Raw genomic sequence first — 22,187 nt, 5'->3', positions numbered from 1 at the left:
TTGAAAAAAAAAATAAAAATAATGTATATATTTTACCTCATATTTGTATGGTAAGCCCGATATAAAGTTCAGAATACCAGGTTTGAGGGTGCATACAAAAAAAAAAAACCCAACGCATGGGCATACATTACTTTTTGGCTGATTATGAATGAAAATGATTTGAATAATCAATCCCTTATTATACATCAATATATTTTGGTCCTTATGAAAGCCACTTTGTATCGCTTTCCAAGTCATTCTTTTCAAAATTTGGCACACATTTTTAACATTGTGACAGCATTTTCAAAATTGTCACACTAACCTGAAAATGGGACATATTGAGATTATGATGTTATGATATTATGATTATGATATTGATGAACAGTATTCAAGATCAAAAGTCCATAAAACCAAACACAAACCTTCAAAACATCAGAGGTAGAATCATATGCATGTTGCCTATTTGAATATCAATTTATGAGAGAAATATTGCCGACTTCTGCACACACACACACCCAAAAAAATTGTAATCCTAAAAAGTAAAACTAGTCACTTTATTAAACATAATTTATGTAAAACCTACCCTGGAAGATAATATAGGAAATTTCATGTCAACAGCATAAGCAACAATTTCTTGTTGAAATCCGCCGTTATCCAGTGATAAGGCAACAGGGAGTACCACGTGACCAGAGTAAGCTGTAAAAATACTCACATATTAACAGAAAAAAAATTACTAATTATTATTTTTTGTTTAAGTAATGAATTGGAATTATTCAATTTTATTGTCAATCTTATCAATTGAATGCCTGCGAAGTCTAATAAAAAGGGTAAATAAATTTTGTAGTTTGACTGAGACTGAACCTGGTGTATCAAGATTAGATTTCAAACTAGATTAAAACTGAAAAAAGCAATCTACTTAAATTGACATTGAAAAATGAAAACAGTTTTGAGGAAAGTTTCAAAGAAATTAAACAACCTCCCATCCCAAACACTTGTGATTTCACAGTTTCTGTAATTTTTATATTGACTATTCTTATCATATACAGTACCTTCAGTCATGCGTTTGAAATATTTAATTTCATTTTCTTTGTATTTCGAATCGCCTCTTTCGAACGCATATTCTCCCATTTTAATTAACATCTACATGGAGAAAGAACAATTGAAAATATACAGTGCTTGTATAGGTCTAAAACATTTCAAGATAAATACATTCAACCTTGCATGTTCTATGAATATGCTTTAACATACAAAGATACATTTCAACTTACCATGATTAAGAAATTAATTTAATAAAGCTATCAATATTACACTTAGCGTTTTATCTAATTTTATAGCAATTAGCGTATGACAAATTATAAATTTCCCCCTTGATTATTTCAATAAATTACATCAATTTGAAACCGTCAAGCAAATGGATGTTTATACGTACAGGAGCCAATATGACCTACGCCACAGGGATTTTACATTATACATTTTTTTCAGCCAATGAATACATGTAAGTACGTTTCAATGAGTTAAAAGAATATTACTTGTATCGTTTCCTTAGTTGTTCTCTGGTGAATGATAACTTTATCCTGAAAGAACATCGTCTTCTCAACGATGTCCAAACATGGCAGCCCTGATTTTTCTAATAAAAAATCAATAAAATATTTTCACTGAAAACAATCTAATAAACAAACAATTTTGAATTATTATTCCTCATTATTCTACATACCAGAGACACTTCTTATGATACGCAGCAGTTTGCTTCTGTCCTGCATGATTTTTTCTTCATTATCTTCTTGTTCACTCTCTACATCTTTGTAAGGATTACTCGCGAACAGTAGATATGGTAAAACTTTCTCCTGCTTTATATGGGCCTCGTTCTCGTTTAACCAGAAGTCGACGGAAATCTGAAACATTATGTGAAATAAAACTCTAATAGTAATTGTCTTGTTATATTTGTTTCTGTTAAGAAAATGAACACACAATGATAACAAAATATATAATTTATATATCGATGAAGATAGAAATCAAACTATTTTTTTTTATTATTTTTTAATTATTTTGTATATCAAGATTGCATTATCAGAAAAAAGCTGGAAGACTGAGTGAAAAATGTATCCAATATCTACTTAAAATTATATTTATGGCAATATTTAGTGGCAAAATTCACTCAATTATTTCTCTAATCATCTAGTAAGCCACTGATCCCTTTGCGTTAAAAGTCGCAGAACAAGGGATGTTCATGGAATGAAAATGAACGATTATTTGTCAACTTTTGTGAAATAATAATACAAGATGCCCTATGCAGTAAATATTTTGTTCTTTTTTTAAAATTAATTCTTCGCTTTACCCTTCCCAAACGAGGTTAAATTTGAAATGGTTAAAATAGAGCAGAGTGTAGTTTCTGAAACAAAATTCCTACTGCAGTTTCAAATAACGATTGAAGTAAAAATTGTTTTGCATTGCGAAATGGTGAAAACAACATGATACATTCAACCTTCCACATATTACAAACTGAGTTCTCAAACTAAAGAAATATGATGTGTGCGTTCTGCTCGTCTTTCAATTAAGATTTGTAAATCTGCTAAAAGTTGACAGCTTATCAGTGAAATGATAAAAAATCTTCTTGTAAGTGTAATTTACCCAAATTTTGTTAATTTAGGGCATTGTAGCTGCAGATTCTAATCAAGGAACATTTTTAGTAAACAGAATACCAACAAAATAAAATTTGTTAAAACTGTCTAGTACATCTATTCAACCCAAAAAGACACAAGAAAGGGATGGAAAAGAACAAAAAAAGAGAAGGTTTGAAAAAATGAAACACAAAATATTCAACTGAGTAAAGAAATGATTATAAAATTATAATAATTCTTCTTATATCTTTAAAGCAGCACATAGTTTACTTTTAATAAATATGTTTTCTTTGCATATATAGTGGACAAAAGATAAGAATTACCAAGGTACGTATATTTCAAAAGATATATTTGACCATTAAATTAAAATAAAGTTTTGATTTTAGAATTACATTCTACATTAGAAGTTTAACAAAATAAATAGAGAATTTGATTTGTTTGTTCAAAAAACAAGCAACGAATTATTCCATTGGGCCACCCTTAAATTCGTTACTTTAGGTATCGACATAAAATTAAGAAATTTTAAGAAAAGTCAAATCATTTTATGAAAAGGAAAGTCATTATTTTGCAAGACCTTCCAGTGAACGATGATTGATTTATGTCACCACCCGATGTTTCCAATAAACCACGCAAAGCTATCATGTAGGATCTTTTGTCAATCCTCCTTCGAGGCTGATTGACGCTTCTATTCAATTAGGAAAAATAATGAGCGAACTAAAAATGCATTCCCAAAGAACGTTTCATGCATTTGTATTATGTAAATAGGTTTCAGATCGGAAGAACAACTAGGTCATTTCACATGCCCCATCAAAGCGTTTTCTGATATGGTATGGCTAGCAATAGGATCATTTCTCATGTTGATGAAAGAAAGAACTCTTTGACATCCATATGCTCTCATTGGTCCATTAAATGTTTTAGCGCAAAGAAAACTTTGTCACAAAACACATCAATCACGTGTTACTCAAGCACAAAATCTTATTAATGAGGTTTTTTAAGGATTTGTTTTATTGTCGCATAAATTCAAAGGTATAGTAATATTTTTCTTGTGCATAAATATGATTCATACTAATTCTTTCAAATATAAATATATTCATACTGCTGAAATATACTTGTCATGCATTTATAGGTTATTTCAGTTAAAATACATGCAATACTGGAAATTTGTTATTTGTTAAAAAAAAAACAGGTGCTTCTTTTTATCCGAAATTGCATAATTATATTTTAATGACATACATGTAGTTCGTTTCCATTACATAAAAATAACAATCCGTATTTTTTATATGTTGCAACTTCTCTTTGCAGATGACAACAATACTATCTAAAGGTAATATGGTTAAAACAAAGATGAAAGAGTTTCCTTTTAAATTTTACGCATACCTTTGTTTTATCATCCCCAGCTTTGATATATCCATGCATATCTGAAACCACACATCACATAAATATGCGACGTTAAATGCTAAAATTTATTTTTTCTCTTAAGGTTTTTACTATAATTTTTTTTTATTATATTGTTTCTTTAATAACATGATAAGAATATTTTTTCGAGATCAAAATAAACTCCGTTGTGTACAGTAATTATGTTTTCTTTATACAGGTAACTCTCGAAACCTCGAAGTCCGCGGGACCGATGGAAAACTTCGAGAGATCAAGAGTTCGAGTTTTCAAGAGTCCGGATTTTTCCGGGTTTGTTTGACGGGTTTTAAAATAAGTCATACCGGATGTAATGATTTTCATGCAGTTCTAACATTTTACACGTGGTTTTTACAAAACAACGATATGTTTTTGTATTTTAAGTGAATATTTATTAAACTGAGTAAAGCAAAAAATGTACATCGTCAGCTAGTGTTTTTAATTTTTTTTATTATCATACGGATATCATTCTACTCATTCGTTATATAATGAAAACGGCATAGACCAGCGTCGCGCGTGGTACATAGCATTGTGACTTTTCCAAACATGTACATTGAACGAAATTCTGTATGAATTTGTCCAAAAAAGTCGTCATATTGACAGCGAGGCTGTTTCTGAATTTTCATATTTCGTTAAACTTTGAAACGATTTGAAATTAGAAAATTAGTTCATTGTACTTGTTTCGTCTCGTAATCTGCAATTACAATTTCTCAGCGACACTATGTTTCTGAATTATCATAATACAGACGATGATAATTAGTTTGATAGCATATAGGTACAATGATATTAATTACAAATCAATTATCCCCTTGCAGAATAAGTGTCAACTAAATAAACATCCCGTCTCACGAGACCCGCGTCTTATGCCTGCGGTCATTAAATGGCCAGGTAAAGTTGCTAATTATGTAACTTCGTATACACAAAGCCACTTCGAGGTATCAAGGGTGAATTTCAATAGAATATGTATAGCGGGACTGAAATTTTACTTCGAGAGATCAAGGGTTTTGAGAGATCAAGAGTTCGAGAAATCAAGAGTAAATTTGCTTAGCTATATAGGGAAAAAAATTGGGACCGGGGACTCACTTCAAGCGATCAAGAACTTCGAGAGATCGAAGTTCGAGCCATCAAGAGTTACCTGTATTGAAAGCGTAAATAAGAGCAATTATCAATTTAAAATACCAATTTTCTTCAATTATGTTTTGTGTCAATTTTTGACAAATATATTCAATCATTTAATATGGGGTAGATTATTTTTTAAGGTTTTGTTACATTTTATCAATTACAAAACAACACACATATAAATACAAGTTGATATATAAATTTTAACTCAATAACATCAGGTCATACACTGTATACAGGGTGTTTCAGAAAACATGCAACCATTTTCATCGATTAGATTTTAATTGCGTTTTGACCAATACCATGCCCCATCATATCTAATTAAAAGTCACAACTTCAAGATTTATTCTTAAAAAAAATAAAGTTAATACGGCAAACAGAAAATGAATTAAAAAAGAAAAAAGAAATTAGTTAAATTTCACTATAGTTTAAAAATATGCTCTAAACGGCGTCATTTGTGCTGAAAGAAAAAAATCTATCCGATGCAAGAAAGTTCTCATTACTTTTGCAAAGAGTTTCGTGGAAATGAATAAGGTTTCATTTTTCAGACTATTTTTGAGTTCTTTTCTTTTCTTTTTTTTAATTTTTTTTTTTTTTTTGGGGGGGGGGGGTTGAACACTTTGACCATTAAATATCCCCGTAGATAAAAGTCAAGGGGTGTTAAGTCAGGTGAGTGTGGAGCTCAGTTTAATGATTTTGAAAGAGTTGAATGGTCCTGCTAACATATGTTCTACCAAGTCCAAAGTTTAAGATTCAAAACGTACATGTATCTCAACATCTGATCAACACTTTACTCACTCATTTGTTCACAACTCGGTTATTTCAGAAAAGGATTGTACGTGAGTCTCTGGATCAATGCCTCTTTAGTAACATTCAAAATGTTTTAATGTGTTCTACTTTTTAACCTCAACTCCCTTTTCTTTGATCAAGTTTTAACTATTCCATTGGCTACAGAATTGAACAGATTTATACAACTTCCACTTTATATTGCTATCAGTAAGTTCTTTGCATTCTGTAAACCTTATTTCTATGCTTTACCGTAATAAAATGAACTGGCGACATGCTCTGATTAAGCAGTATCGGTATTCCTGATGATTGATTTTTATTGAATTAAATATTTAAAATGTTGAACTCGTTTTTTTTCAGTGATGTCAAATATGACGTCATAATTTATCAAAATGGTAATAATTTTCAAAAATTTTGATATTGATAAAAACTTGAGGCCTTTTAGCATAGTTTTATATAAGACTTTCAATTGATACTGCTTGCATATCAATATTGTGAGGAAATTAAATGGTTGCATATTTTCTGAAACAACCTGTATATGGTATGAGTGTTAAATACTTTTTTGATTTTACAAAATGTCTCCATTTTAAGGTTATCTGATCCTTAGCTAGGAATAACAAATCTTCAGTTTATAATTTCATTTAAAAAGTCTCAAAATGAAGCTTGATTTTTTTCATGCCGCTATTTTTATTTTTTTACCTCTAAACTGTGCATCAAGGTTCTTTTAAATTCTCAGAAATACATATTCTATTCAAGAAAAAAAGGATAAAAACAGATAAAAAAAATAATAATAAACTAAATCTTTTACCGTTTTGAAGTTTTGGCAGATGAGCAGGATAAAAGCTTAAAGAAGGAAATGATTCTAGCAGTTTAAGATCTGTGAATTTCCATCCGCTCTTTGGAAAATCATTGCTGTCCCATTTCACAGAAACTACACTCCTCCCCGTGTTAACTTTGTAATCGGTGATCCTGGATATTGTTCCTTGTCTTGTTTCTATTTAAGAAAAATCATATACACATCAATTAAAAAGAAAAAAAAAACTTTTATCCCCCCTCTGCTATGTCCAAAGTGCTTACCGTTTGAACTTTCAATTTTGCATACAGTTGCACCTTCAAATAGTCCAAGTGCTTGGATCTTATTTTCTGATGAAAGCGCCGATCGAGGTTGATTTAATTTTTCTCTACGAATAGATCGAACAAATAGTCAGTAAATAAATGATTGTCATCAGTGAATTAAAAAAAAACTTAATTCCTTATGTAAACAATCATCAATAGTGGCTAAATCACAGTTCCTAGAAATTTCCAATAAATTGAGATTATTAATGATTTAGAGGTTGTTAAAAAGAAATATCCCTAAAAAGTAGAAGTTATTGCTCTCCGAAACCCAAAAGATAAAAAAGAGGAAAAGTTTTCATTTCTTTTTTGCAAAGTTCTATCCAGTGAGTTCTCTTACCTTTTAGAAGGATCTACCATTCGGCAGAATTTCAATTTCATCTCTCCTCTACCAGACATGTAACATCTTGAACACAGGTCATAATTTTTGCTTTCACACTTCCATCGCACGCCCTTCATTCTCCTTGCACATTCATCACATCGAATGTTACTGTGTTCAATACCTGTAAAATTAAGCTAAATATTGGAAAAATTCTCTTTTATAAAGTGGACACTCTCGATATTCATTCAATCATTTCTTGATTCTGCTATTTAATTGTCGGAAGTGCGAATGCAAATGATGAGTTACATGTATATTCAGGGAGCACACGTTGCGTGTTACCGATCGAGAGGGTATGCCAAATCAAACATGGCACCAATTCTGCGGCTCCGTTTATCCAATCTTTTCCGAAAGACTGGTCTCCATGTCTCACAATGGGATTCGAACCCGCTAAGTAAGGATCAACACCTTATACCAAAAAAAAAATTTAACCACTACGCCATGTATGCCATTAAAACTTTAATCATTAAGAAAAACTCCTTTTTAAAGTAAGAAAAGCAGAATATTAATCTACAGAGATGTATAACAGATAATAGTTTACCTGTTTGACTGTTATCATAAAGAAATATTGTTTTCTTCTTCCCAATTTCTTTTATTTTTCCGTCACCATCCCACTGTACTAAGAATTTTGAATCTTTTCCTGTCTGGATAAAAAAATACCCCAATATTACAAAAAAAAAGCGAAATTTAAATCAACCCTTAACATTGTACGAGAATGCTCTAAAGGTAAGATTAATAATTCGTTTTTATGATAAAAGTATGACAAAAAGAATGTCTTATTGTGAGTTTGCTTATTTGTTGCATTTCAAAGTTATTAATGATGATTATCCGTTTAATATGATAGGCTATGTTGTAAAATATTATTATCGTATATTCTCTATCAAGTGTAAATAAAATTTATTTCTGGTTTGTTTTGTTGATTTTTATACAGACGATGAGTATGTTTAGATATGTAACAGGAATACGAATAAACGATATCTTTGAAAAATATATATATTTTAAAAAATCGTACTTCATTTGAAATTACTGTTCCGACATATTGTTCCTTCTTTCCTTTTCTGTATTTTGCAACCACTCGCATTCCAGGTTTTGCATTTTCTATGGAGAAAAAAAAATTGTAACCCTGAAAATTATGACAATGATTGTAAATCTGAGATATTATTGAATAATTAACCTACTCAAAAATAATATAAGCATTTTATGTTTTGCTATTATTTTTTGTTTTATCATCTATTAAATAAGTTTTTTTAGTGATTTTTTTTTTGCTTTCAATCACTGTATTTGATATTCCTAAAAGAGGTATACATGTACTAAAGTCTTCGTTTGTTTAATTGGCGTTACGGGTTTTGAATCTGAATTTGTTTTACGAACCACTTGTTATAATCTCCAAATGTTCTTCATAATACTTCAGTCCTTTTCCTGGAGTTACGCACTTCAAATCTACTTTCCCTTTCCTTCCAACTTTGTAACGTTCCTCGCTTTTTGTGTCATCCCAATTCACGAACGCATCGCAGTTAAATAGACTGGATTCTTCATTATTTAGTTCCTCCACTGTTCCTAAAAATAATCATTCTTAACAATAACAAACGTTGGTGTCAAAAGCAATCATGGAGAGTCTTTGAAAATACATGCTATATTCCACAACCTCATTTTTTTTATTCTATGTGTGTATATTTATCAAACATTCAAATAAATTAGATTGTTTGTTTTTTTTTAAAGTATGCAATTAAGGTTCTTAAAATGCACAAGTTGACATTGCTATATTTTTCTATTAATCTTCTTGTGTGTGTACATGATTTAAAAGAAAAAAATATCATATATATATATATATATATATATTATTATAACAGTAACTTGATCCGAAGGATCGTATCACGTCGAGTTGAGAGGCGAGGATCATCAGATCTAACGAGACTCGAAGCGTCGAGTGTGATATGATGATCCGCGCCTGTCAACGAGACGTGATACGGCTCTTCGGATCAAGTTACTGTTATAATGATAAATTTATTATATACCCCCTCATAACTAGCAAAATATTGCAAAAACTTTAGAGATCAATCGTATAACATTTATCCATAAAAGAAAGCGTAATAACAAGGGCCTTTTTAACATGCAAGAAAAATAACGCCATATTTCTTCGTACTACGTCATCAGTTTCAGAGAGTGGTGATATGGATTCAGACAACAACATGTTGGTGATCCGGAAAATCGGATCACGACGTCACGTGATAGCGTAAATTCAACAGTAAAATTGGGTGATACACATTACGTATATAATAAAAATAGGTATTAATTAGTAATAGAATTCATCAGAAATTTAATTTGTTTCTGTTGTTTAGAAGTAGAGAAACTGAATTATGAATCAAAATCAAAAAAGTTTTCTTTAGTTACCTTTTATGTTATTGTCTCTTCTTAAAACGACTTTTGCACCGGGAAATATCCCACACACGCTTTTATGGCTGTTATCTTTGGAATCCATTCCGCGAACACCAACTTCAATACTTCATTAGATAAAAATGATTTAAATCTCTCTATCTCCAATAAACATATTTTATAAGAAAAAGATTTTTACCTGACATTAATATTGAAAATGCATGTACATGACTTACGTCCTGGAATTATTGTCTAGTTTTCTGTGAAATGGGTGGTTAATATTATGCTTATCCTGCATGTAGCAGCGTGTACATAAATCATAGTCTTTGCAATAAAGACATCTCCATTTGATACCACGTATTGGATATTCTCTGCAATTATCACATTCGTGGGCTTCATGCTTAGCTCCTTAAAATAAAGAACAGGTTGGTGAGTTTAATGAATAGATTTAAAAAAGAACTATGTATTTATTTGCAAATATCATAGTCACAGAAAATATATATATAATGGATTTAGTAAAGAAAATTACACTGTTCTTTTGAGCTTTAACACTGTTAGTTATCTCAATGTTTTTCATTACAGAACAAAATTAATTTTCTTGAATGTATAGCTATCAATTTTTATATCTGAATGTAAGGCAACATCTATAAATATATCATTTCTGGTTCCAGTATATTAGTTTCTTAGTAAGGTATGCTACAAAATTACCAGTCTGAGCATTGTCAAAGAGCTGTAGGTTGTACTGGACAGTTTCGCCTGTCGTATCCTGTACGTTATATTCCTCTGGGTCATCTTCTGAATCCCAAAGCACGAGGACTTTGTTATCTTCAGTATGGACTACGGTTCCAATGCAGTTTCTTCTTTTAGTACTGCTGTTATTTCTAAGGACCTCTGGATTTTGCACAACCCTTTGTCCTTGTTTGATTTTATCTAATTGAAATTAAAGAAAATAACGTTCTTTTTTTCAAGAAAAGTTATACTCTTTATTAAAAAAAATATGTTTCTCTAAATTAAGAAAAAATGTGAATTCTATGCTATAAGCAAATTACTAATTAGTTACTGTAAATCGTTTTAATTCTACGGCGATAAAAGTTCACGATATCTCAAAAAGTACCATTTGCGATGGTTTTTTTTTCACATTTCAAAAAATTAATTCAAAATTTCGTGTAAGCAATTTAACATAAGTAAAACCTAATAACAATTATTCGCGGAAAACTAATTAATTGCAAACATAGCGAAAGAACAAGGTTCACTTTTGCCTTATTTGGCCCTGTGAATTTCTGAAAAACTGAAACTGCATAATTTTAGTTAACATTTGCATTAAATATCACGTAGATCTTTGGTGACTGTGTATCAATAAAAAGTGACGTCATATTCTGGGAAGTCAGTGCATTATGACGTCACGAAATGCGTCAATTTCCTCATATTCTGAAAAAAGTGTACAAAAACGGCCAATTTTTAAAGCTATTTCTTGTTATTTGATATAGAGCGCACTCTCTGATCTAAAATATGCAACTAGTTAATGATAGAACTGTTTCTGAGGATTAATTGACATGTTGAATTTTTTTAGATCAGAGAGTGCGCTCATATTATTTTTCTTCACTGAAAGTACTCAATTTTACCTGTTTACATAGAAATTCAAGAACATTGCAATTTCAAAGAGCCAGTTCTCCAAGACCTGAACTTTTAGGAGAAAGATTTTAATAGGATATCAATTCTCTACTTTACTTTAAAGCTTCAAATAGAGAATCAAGTGTTAATAAATTAATTAGTATATCTATAGGGCCATTTAATGCGTAAAGTGAACCAACTTCTTAAAACCATCGTGAATTTTTCTCAATCTACAGTGTTCAATGTAATTCATTAATATAATAATTAAAAGAACCCACCTCCCTCGTATGCCTCGGATATCCTAAATCCTGCAAATGTTTCACAGTCATAGATCTTATCTTTAATCGTAGGGTGGTCCTGGATATCCTAGATAAAACATAATTTTTAAATATACATGCATAATTTTATTTTTTAATGTATAAAATTTTTTATAAGTCGATAGAACATTTATCGTAAATGTTATGGTTAATATCAAATTATCATTCCTTGAAGATAATGGTATACTAGTAAAGTAAAAAGCTTATGACTGCTCACCCCTTTCCTCTGTTTATCTACATTGTCATCAGAACTGTTCCATTTCTTTCATTATTTGTATTTGATAAAAAAAAATCATTAAAACGTTACACGCAGTACCTCGGATAATGCTGATATTAAATAACTAATGTAAATCTAATTGTAAGACTTCAATTGATTGGATAAAAGATTTGATCTATATCATATAACATAGGCTATATGTGTCACCTTGAGGTACATCAAAAACGAACTACTCCTTTTGAATTGCACTCGTTGAAATTAAATTATGAGAAATAATCTATGCTATAACCTAATTTAGGGTATTTTTAAATAAACTGACCTCGTCATATGATCCAGAAGAATCTTCGTCGCTGCTGTCTTTTGAATAACCTTCATCTTTAAAGACTTTTTTCTGGAAGAGGATCTTATATTTTATTTTTCAACTTTTGCACTATGTAAGATTTCCGGTTTTATACCATGTTCATGCCTAGGCAATATTATTTCTTTCAATATTTAATTCAACAAGGGTTTCAGATTGAAAACGATTGTAGGAATCTTGTAATCAGGTACAATTGACAAAAAATAAAAGTTAGTAGAGTTCTGCTATTTCTTTAGGTTAGACGACATGTTCCTTAATTTTTAAAATATTTTTCTCAAGAACTTTCACTGTATTTAAACAGGTTTTTCTCACAAAATGAGGGTACCTTATCAGGCAATTGGTCTAGATACCCACAGTGTGATATTTCTTATATAACCCATGTAAGTAATCCTCTGAATGGCCTATATCATTTTTTTGTTATACATGTATTAGAAAAAATCCTAAAAACAGACGTATAATATTCCCAATAGAATGCTATGGATATTTTTTTTCCAATAATGTATTTGAGAAATATGTCGCATTACGTTAAAATAAAGATAAGAATATCAATCAAACAGTAGTTTAGCCACCCGCTCATCCAGTAATTACACCCCCACCCCAACCCCACCCCACCCCACCCCCCCCCCCCAAAAAAAAAAAAATCTTACCTCATCTTGATCTGAACTAATCTCTTTGTCTTCTTTAAGATGGTCATTTTTTTCCTAGAACATTAGATTTGAAATGAAAATTGTTATCGTCAATTTTGACCATGTTAATTTAAAATGTCTTTTATATTAAGCGCTAAGTTTTGCCTGCTTCTCTTCCTATTCGAAGCCCACTTCGGGGGTAGAGACCAGCCCTTCGGATGAGACCGTATATACCGAGTTCTCTTGTCACAGTAAGTGCTGGCACGAAAAAGATCCCTCCCTTGTCAATGGCCCTGAGTGCCGAGCATTGGACAACATTTGTAGTTCTCCACCCGCAGGTAGTGACGTCGCAATATGATTGAAAAATCCTCGAGAGGGACGTTAAACAATATACAATCAACTCGAAAGACGTTAAATAACATACAATCAACTCGAGGGACTTTAAATAATATGCAATCAATCAATCTTAAAGGTAGATGTTTTTTGAATTTTAGAAAATGTAAATTTATGAAAACATATATTCAAGAAAAGAACAAATCAGGTCATGCAAAACCCTGCTTTTGTCCATTTTCCGATTTTTTTTGTCACGATGTCTGTTTAATACAACGGCGTATTAGTGCCATTTTAACCATGTAGATATTTTTTTTTAAATCGTTTGAACGATTTAATAAATCATTTATACGATTTAGTAAATCGTTTGTACGATTTAGTAAATCGTTTGTATTATTTAGTAAATCATTTGTACAATTTAGCAAATCATCTGTAAAATTTATTAAATCGTTTGTACAATTTGTTTGTTAAATCGTTTGTACAATTTATTAAATCGTTTGTACAATTTATTAAATCGTTTGTTCAATTTATTAAATCGTCTGTACGGCTTAATAAATCGTTTGTACGATTACATAAATCTTTTGTAAAATTTAGTAAATCGTTTGTACAATTAAATAAATCGTACAAACGATTTATTAAATCGTACAAACAATTTATTAAATCGTACAAACGATTTATTTAATTGTACAAACGATTTATCAAATCGTACAAACGACTTTAAAAAATCCATCATTGTTAAAATGGCACTAATACGCGTCGTAGTTTAAGATATTTGTCAAACATTGGAAAATTTACGAAAAAAATTATGAATTGTTTGATATTCTCACATGGAGATAATTTTTAGAGTTTCACAAATAATGCACTACTAGCATGCTCATACTTGTTCGCAAAATAACTTATCATATACATGTATGTTTGTGTGCGTCTATCAATCTCCGCTGCAAGTACATTTTAAATTCCAATTAACATACTTATTTTGCACCAAAGTAAAGTTTCCTTTCAAATAAATTTTCACTCACATTGAGTGGCCACTACTTATTCACGCGTACATAGAGACGCCCATGCTGGACATCCAATTTTGAGCGATGTTCGGAATCCAGGGACATAGAATGGTGATTTACCTTTCTCGTGCTAGCACCTACTGCAACATATGTATAGGGCCCTGGTATAATCAGTCTCACACAGTTAGAATCGACGTAAGATTTAACTCTTTACCATGCGACTCTAGAGCACGCGCTCTGCTACTATGTAACACATGCAGCCAGTTTAAAATTTGAAAAAAAAGATAATGAAATTACATTAGTTTCTTCTGAATTGCTGTCCTCATTTTCTTCTTCATGCCCAATGTGTATCTACAATCAAAGTAATGGATACTTTTACAATCTTTACTAATTCTAAGCCAAAGTACCTTTTACAAATTACGGTGATAAATGAAACCCTAAATTGAAGCGTTCGTGTACGTATGTCCTATAATTAGATATAACTACAAACTGGTAACATATATTTAATGACTTTGACCTCAATTATCACGACGAAATGAAGCTGTTAGGAATAATATAAAGACTGCAGTAAGTTATTTTACATAGTGTATGAATGTAAAAATATAAATAAATCTTACTTTACTTTCTCGCGTGTTATCTTCCATTCTGTTTCCTTCTCAGACTTCGTTATCCGTCCACTATACTAAGATTTAAAGCATTGATAATTATTGTGCTTATTCGTTTTATTAAAACTTTGCAAAACATTGAAATATAAAAAAAAATGGTGAAGTTATCATTACAATCAGATTGGTTAAAAATGGCTTTTAATAAAACCATATTATGCAGAAATTGGTATCCTTATTGTGTCATGGTGTGCTATAAATCCTTTTTATATACATATCAATAACTTTCGATCAGCTATTGTTATCATGGTTCATCATTTCGTTTGAAAGCTTTATTACGATGGGTAATAATTAGGAATGTATTTCAGTTTTGTCTGAGTTCTATTGGTGTGTTAAGCACAAAGCATTGTCAAGTAGGCATATTTCATGAAGCAACTATAATGCACTAGATATTTGATTTTCTTGCTGGCCTATATTTTCATTTTAACTCATGTTGCTCGTTAAGGCACGTTTCGTTTTTACGTGTAATTTTCTACGTAAAAGTAAAAATGGAAATTGTAATCAAATCAATTTCACAGTTGGCTTTGTAGAAAATTACATCATATGTTAGTTTTCATATATGTAGATAATTGTCTAGGTTTATGTTAAACATCTTTAACAATTTATCAATCCTTTGACACAAATACGCAAATCTCGACTCCTACAATATATCTATTTAAAAAAAACACTACAAAGGAATTCTACAAACTGGAAAGGCTTATGTCTGATATCTCTGACAACTGACTATAACTGATGAAAAAAGAGGGGTGTGTTAAATCATTCTTGCTTTCGATATATAAATAAATCAACGAATCCTTGTTTCCAGTGAACCGGTATATAAAGATATACAATTTCTGCTCTTTTTCCAATTGACACGGTAAATTTCCGACCTGAAAAATATGATTTATAAAAAGAACTTTGAATAAAAATATATAGAAAATCACATTATTGAATCAACAAATTATCAATGGAGAGAGGTTAACTTTACCTTTAAATTTTGTTTTCATAAATGAAACAAATATATAACTTGTAATCAAAGGGTTCCTTAACAAAAAATATATATCAATTTCTCGGACTTAAAAATCATCGTATGAACATGTAGTTAAATTAAGACGTGTTTAAAGAGAAGAAACGTTGCTACGGTGTTAATTATCATATAAAAATTTAAACATCCAAACACAAAAAATCTACTTCTATTTCAAATTCTTCACAGAAAACGCTATTCGTATTGAACTTGACCTTTAAAGGGGTTTTTAAATGCTATGTGCCCTGGTTTCAATCCAAATTTGCGTTTTGAATTAACAAGAGAATACTAGTGTCTGTAATTACGACCTATTAAAACGATATCCTTGACGATTATCCTCGAATTGCACTATTTAACGAAACTTCAGAACTTGAATACTTTTCACATATTTACATAATGATTTTAAGGACTGCAAGGACCTTCTGATTCTCATTTCGTATATTCCTCGAGAGACAGAATTACACCTTTTCTGTGAAAAGAAGTCACATTAAGACACACTTCATTAAGAATATTTCCTCTGCAAATAATTTTTTTCAATTTTTGCAATTACTCGGGCGTAACTGTGTTTTAACTTCTCAAATGTTTTTTTTTATTAAACAGTCCATGGCAAGCGTTAAATAAATAAAAAGACAAAACGCTAAAACACTAAATGTGTACTTGTAGTATTACATAGATTTCATGGCCTCTATTTTCTTGCAAATGATGTATATAATTTATATGTTTTATAACGCCTACAAATTAAAGTTATGGCTGAATCAAACTGAAAGTAACCCTTTACTCTTTCTTATTTATTTGGAGAATGTTGTCAATCTTATCCTCTATACGAAAAAGCTGAAGGATGTGTTTAAGGACAGAAAATCCATTAATTATTACGTGTACAATAAGGAGAATCGGATAGTTTTCCTTCAGTGAGAAAAATATTTAAAATCCTAACAACAGAAAATTACGCCATACTGAAAATTGATCAATACAATAGAAGAAACAGATTCAGTTGAAATAAAAAACAGCAACAGATAAAAGAATTCATAAAAAATGTTTGTTTTGGTTTTTTGTTCCTTGTGATCCAATTTTTACAATATATTCCAAATTGCTTAAATCAATTAAGTGTTATGTTCACGTCATATGTCATTACTAAGGGGATTGATAAAGGGATTTCATAACTGTATATGCTGGTCAATATTATACATTTATTGCAAGTTGTGAGGGAAATATGAAGTCTTATTCAGTCAAGAAAATCATGTTTCCCCAATATCCATGCATTTAATTGTTTATTATACCGAAATAAGCGAAAACTTTGTAATAATAATTAATTTTTGAATTTGGCACTGCTCTCAAATTATTTTCATTTTTTGTCCCCCGCTTTCGCGAAAGCGAGGGGACATTAAATCTCATGCGTCTGTCCGTCTGTCAGTCTGTCCGTCCGTCACAAAAACTTTAACCTTGCCCATAACTTTTGATTCAGTGAAGCTTTGACTTTCATATTTCATATGTGTATTCCTTGTGATAAGACCTTTCTTTGGATACCACCAAATTTAACCTTTTGACCTTGACCTTGGAGTTTGACCCACTTTTACACAAAAATTCCAATCTTTTACTTTAGTAATAACTTTTAAATTGTAGGTACAAGGACTTTTATATTTCACATATGTATTATTTGTATCAAGACCTCTCACTGGATACCAACAACTTTGACCTTTTGACCTTGACCTTTCAGATTTCTGTACTTTTGAGAAAACTTTAACCTTGTCCATAACTTCTGAATGGTAATGCCTAGGTCTTTTATACTTCATATAAATATTTCTTGTGAGAATACCTTTCATTGAATTCCAAAAAACCTTGGCCTTATGACCTTGACATTTGAACTTTTTGACCTTGACCTTGGAGTTTGACCCACTTTTACACAAAAATTCCAAACTTTTACTTTAGTCATAACTTTTAATTGGTTGGTACAAGGACTTTTATATTTCACATATGTATTATTTGTAGCAAGTCCTCTTATCGGATACTAACAACTTTGACCTTTTGACCTTGACCTTTCAGATTTCCGTACTTATGAGAAAACTTTAACCTTGACCATAACTTCTGAATGGTAGTGCCTAGGTCTTATATACTTCACATAAATAATTCTTGTAAGAAGACCTTTCATTGAATACCAAAAACCTTGGCCCTTATGACCTTGACATTTGAGTTTGACCTTCTTTTCAAAAACTTTGACCTTGGTCAAAACTATTGAACAGTAGATAAGAGGACTTTTATATTTCACATATGTATTTTTGTGGCACAACCTTTCATTTGATACCAACAACTGTGACCTTTTGACCTTGACCTTGGAGATTTTTTGTAATTAAGAGAATTTTTTTGGACCATTCCTTTTGAATGGTAAGGGCTAGGGCTTTCAAACTTCATATATGTAATTCTTTTTAGAGAAGACTTTTCATTTGATACAAAAAACGTTAACCCTTTGACCTTGACCTTGGAGTTCAAATATGATTTCTAAATAGATGACTTATGATAGGGCGTTTATATCTAGACACAAATTAATGACATATCACCCAAATTGACACCGAAAGCGGGGGACCACAATTCTTTGAATTTGCTTGTTAAAGTTATTATAAAACCGTGTGGTCAACACATATCAACAATTTTGTGACTTATTAAACATGCTATTGTGACATGTACTACTCGCGGGAGTTTTTCGTTTAAGCTAACGAAAACTATATTGCTGTAACATACAAGAGGTGAATATGATGAAATTTAGCGCCCGAAGACCGTGAAATATGAAGTTTTATGACTCAAATATCGTGAAAACCTAGAACCAATCAGATAATGCATTGTGCGGAATATTTATAATGAGGTATAATGATGCAGTTTATTTGTAAATATTTTATAAACAAGTAGAATTGATATGTCTGGGAAACGTATTATCATACAAATGTACATATTGTATTAGTGTCCAAAAGAATTAGATTCGAAATGGAACTGTATATTGTCTCATATATCTGAATATGTTATGATAATGTTAATTGCCTTTAAAAACCCCTGCATCATTCGGCAGTATAAACTATTTGTGTTTATTTTATACTTATGTATTAATAAAAGTCATACAGAATCAGCAATATGTAAGACAGATTTAGACATTTTAAGATTTGTTTCTAATTTACAATTGTTACTCTAATTTCAGGCTAGAACGTAAGGATATTACTATGATATGCTGGATAACAGTTATTTCGAGACTGTATTAACCTAAATAGGAATGTACCTATAACCTACATGAAAATCAATGCGTATAGTGCATAAAGCATGGACGTTAATACCTGTAATTCTTTTGGATAATTGAGAAACTATAATTATTGTTTGGCGAGCTTGTCATGGCCGTTTATTGCAAATATATAATTCAAATAATATCAATAACAAATTATGCGCCGATCATACAAAGATATGGCAGCATACACACAAACATATACACAAGCAGTAGAACTACCATCTTGGCCCGAGGGACCTGGAAAAAACAGTGCCCCCCGGAGATGGTATTCTATGCAAAATTCTGCCATTAATTAAACAATATATTGTTCATCAAAGTCTTTGATAGGCTTGTCACTGGACCAAACATCGAGAATGAGACCGTCTCCATGAATTTTTGGCCATGACGCTGAAAAGAGAAATTAGCAGAGCGAAAGAACCTTTTCTTTGAAAAACACAAATTAAAAAATTGCACCTTAAATACGAATAGTTTTAACATTAATTAATAAACAAATCTGTTTCAATTTATATGCCACCATCATGTTTACTATAAATATGGGCAGGGAGGGTGGGGATTCCTCACTAAAATTTTTCCGGCCTACACCTTCGGAGAATGACGGAAAAGGAAGCTGAAGATGAGCATGCGCAATGACGCTAAGTTGGTTGCACCAAAATAAGAGTTATCCTTCTTGACCCATAATAAAAATAATACACAAATATTGTGCTCGAAATAACCCGGCTTATCCATATGAGATAAACCTAATTATATATACACGTACTTAAGGTCAGATGACACGTTCCTCAAATATCTGGTTTGCATCTCTTGGTATTTTTACAAAATTACTCATATCTGTCATTCTCTTCTGATTTCTACATTGTTTTTTTTTAAATATAAGTACACCAAATATTTTGGTATAGGCCATGAAGAAGATTACCCATATGGATAATATAAGAAATATGACCCTATGGTATCTTGGCCAAATGCCTGGTAAGGTACCCTAATTTTTTGTGAGGAAACTTGTTTAAGTTACTAAACTTCAAAGAAAAATTTTTAGGAAAAATTATATATTTTTGAGGAACGTGTCGTCTGACCTTAAGGAAATGTAATTGACCTGTAGAGAGATGGCTGTGTTTTGTGCAAAACAAACGAAATGCGAAACGTATACTTAAATCGTTATTTCCAATACATTGATTTTCACCCCTCGAAAACCATTAAAAACCGAGGCCTAGTGTCAGCGGCAGGAGTTGACACGACAAAGATCCCTCACTGCTCAATGGCCCTGAATGTCGAGTAAAGGGCAAAATTTGAAGCCCTTCACCGGCATACGGTGACGTCTTCATATGAGTGAAAAATTCTCGAGAGTGACGTTAAACAATATATTATCAATCAATCAATCAATCTTTTTAAAATGATGATTGATTGTATGCTGTTTAACTCCCTCTCCAGAATATTCCACAGATATAGAGACGTCACCATTGCCGGCGAAGTGCTGCAAATTTGGGCCATTGCTCGGCACTCATGACCATTGATCAGGGAGGGATTTTTATCGTGCCACACCTGCTGTGACAAGGGGCCTCAGTTTATACAGGTTCATCCGAAGGACTGACCCATTTAGTCGCCTTTTACGCCAAACAAGGGGTACTGAGGACGTATTCTAACCCGGATCCTCAAGGAATTTAAAATGATGAAGAAAGATTTATATAATTTAAGGCACTTAAGCTTGAATTTGAATATCAATATGTGTCTTTAATTACATGGTATGATTTTGAAAAGCATCATGACGACAGTACAATCTTAATAAATTTCAAGTATCAATTCACTTCTGAAATAAACATAAACTTAACAAATAAAGAGTTAAAGGATTGCATATATACAAACACTTTTATATTTTATTAGAACAAAGAAAATGTTAAAGTATGTTTTTTTATTAAGATAAGACCCATCTCGATTGAATGATTGATTGAATATTGTTTAACGCTGAATCGGCAGTTTATTAGCCATGTTTCGGCCCGGAACTCGAAAAAAAAACCCAGATCAAAATATTGTTTTTATGCATTCCTTTATTTCACCAATTGATTAAAACATTTTGGTTGTTGAGTCTGAAAAACACACGTTGCCCTCGAACTTATTCACAAAATGCATATTGTTTGACATATTCAGTCATAATTCGCATTTATTCAAATGGCGGGTGGGGACGGGGGGCAAAAGGATATTATGAGCCGTTCCTAGGCCAAAAAACCCCGTTATGTCACAAATTTCAGAAAAAAACATTTCCTTTAAAAATGTAGAGCATTTTTGGTAGTATAACCTGATAACATTTCAGGCGTATTTTATCTACCCGGTTATGGATTTATAGGTTATCAAAAGTAAACAACTTTCATAGGGCTGACGTCATTGACAAGCTAGTTGAAGAAACAAGAATATCAGCATTCTTGTTTAAGGTCATAACTTTGCAGGTTCTAAGTTTGATACAATGCCCTTGTCAGCAAATACCGTTTATGATTGAGTTAAATGCTGACTGACGTTTTTCATACCAACGAGTACTGTTAGTCCATTATTTATACACTTAATCGACGACGGATTTTTCCGTTATTTAACGATCATGACAATGAGCACACTATGGCTGTGGCATGTCAGCAGGGGATGTTCACTCCTCCTTGCCACCTGATCACACCTCTGATGTTTTTGAGGTCGATGTTGGCTCTGCTTCTATTTTGTATTGTTTTATGGACTTCAATATTGAATACTATTCACTATCTCAAAGTCTATATCATTTTTACAATGTACAATGACGCTTGTATGGAATTGATGCTGTTATTTTAAATCTATATACATGTTTTGTGAACAAGAAGGCTTTGATATTTTCAAAGAAAAAAACCTAGTAAATCAATAGTTTAGTGTATTCCCAAATGCAATGCAATGTGCCTTCAGGTGTCCAGTCGAGAGAGAAATTATTCCACATTATACTTTTTGTTAAATATGAACACAGAAAAATGTAGGATATATACCTAAGCGTAAATGGCTCTACAATGGTTTTATTTTTA

The 22,187-nt window shown here is 31.4% G+C and overlaps 1 protein-coding gene across 1 annotated transcript; it reads right to left on the bottom strand.

The window, feature by feature from the left end:
- Positions 1–262: 262 nt before the first annotated feature.
- Positions 263–14,881, bottom strand: LOC134239973 (uncharacterized). Its single transcript, XM_062722104.1, has 21 exons — positions 14,855–14,881; positions 14,535–14,588; positions 12,928–12,981; positions 12,242–12,313; positions 11,923–11,967; positions 11,667–11,754; positions 10,486–10,707; positions 10,014–10,185; positions 9,796–9,905; positions 8,776–8,961; positions 8,417–8,502; positions 7,946–8,048; positions 7,366–7,528; positions 6,990–7,093; positions 6,721–6,906; positions 3,975–4,015; positions 1,694–1,871; positions 1,509–1,606; positions 1,029–1,119; positions 563–675; positions 263–301 (listed from the first exon to the last, which is right to left on the bottom strand). Exons 1-21 carry the CDS (start codon positions 14,879–14,881, stop codon positions 263–265), a joined length of 2,232 nt encoding a protein of 743 aa, XP_062578088.1.
- Between the last annotated feature and the right edge of the window lie 7,306 nt (positions 14,882–22,187).

Source organism: Saccostrea cucullata, unplaced genomic scaffold, assembly GCF_032062105.1.
Source record: "Saccostrea cucullata isolate Sc308-1 unplaced genomic scaffold, CSIRO_AGI_Scuc_v1 ctg5756, whole genome shotgun sequence".
Taxonomy (NCBI): domain Eukaryota; kingdom Metazoa; phylum Mollusca; class Bivalvia; order Ostreida; family Ostreidae; genus Saccostrea; species Saccostrea cuccullata.
This window is presented reverse-complemented; position numbering and strand designations above follow the sequence as displayed.

Coding starts and splice junctions, on each gene's coding strand:
- LOC134239973 (XM_062722104.1), bottom strand. CDS start 14,881: ATGGAAGATAACACGCGAGAAAGTAAA. Junction 8,049..8,416: donor GAACAGTAATTTCAAATGAA/GTACGATTTTTT, acceptor TTTTTTATCCAG/ACAGGAAAAGATTCAAAATT. Junction 4,016..6,720: donor TCTGCCAAAACTTCAAAACG/GTAAAAGATTTA, acceptor GTGTGGTTTCAG/ATATGCATGGATATATCAAA.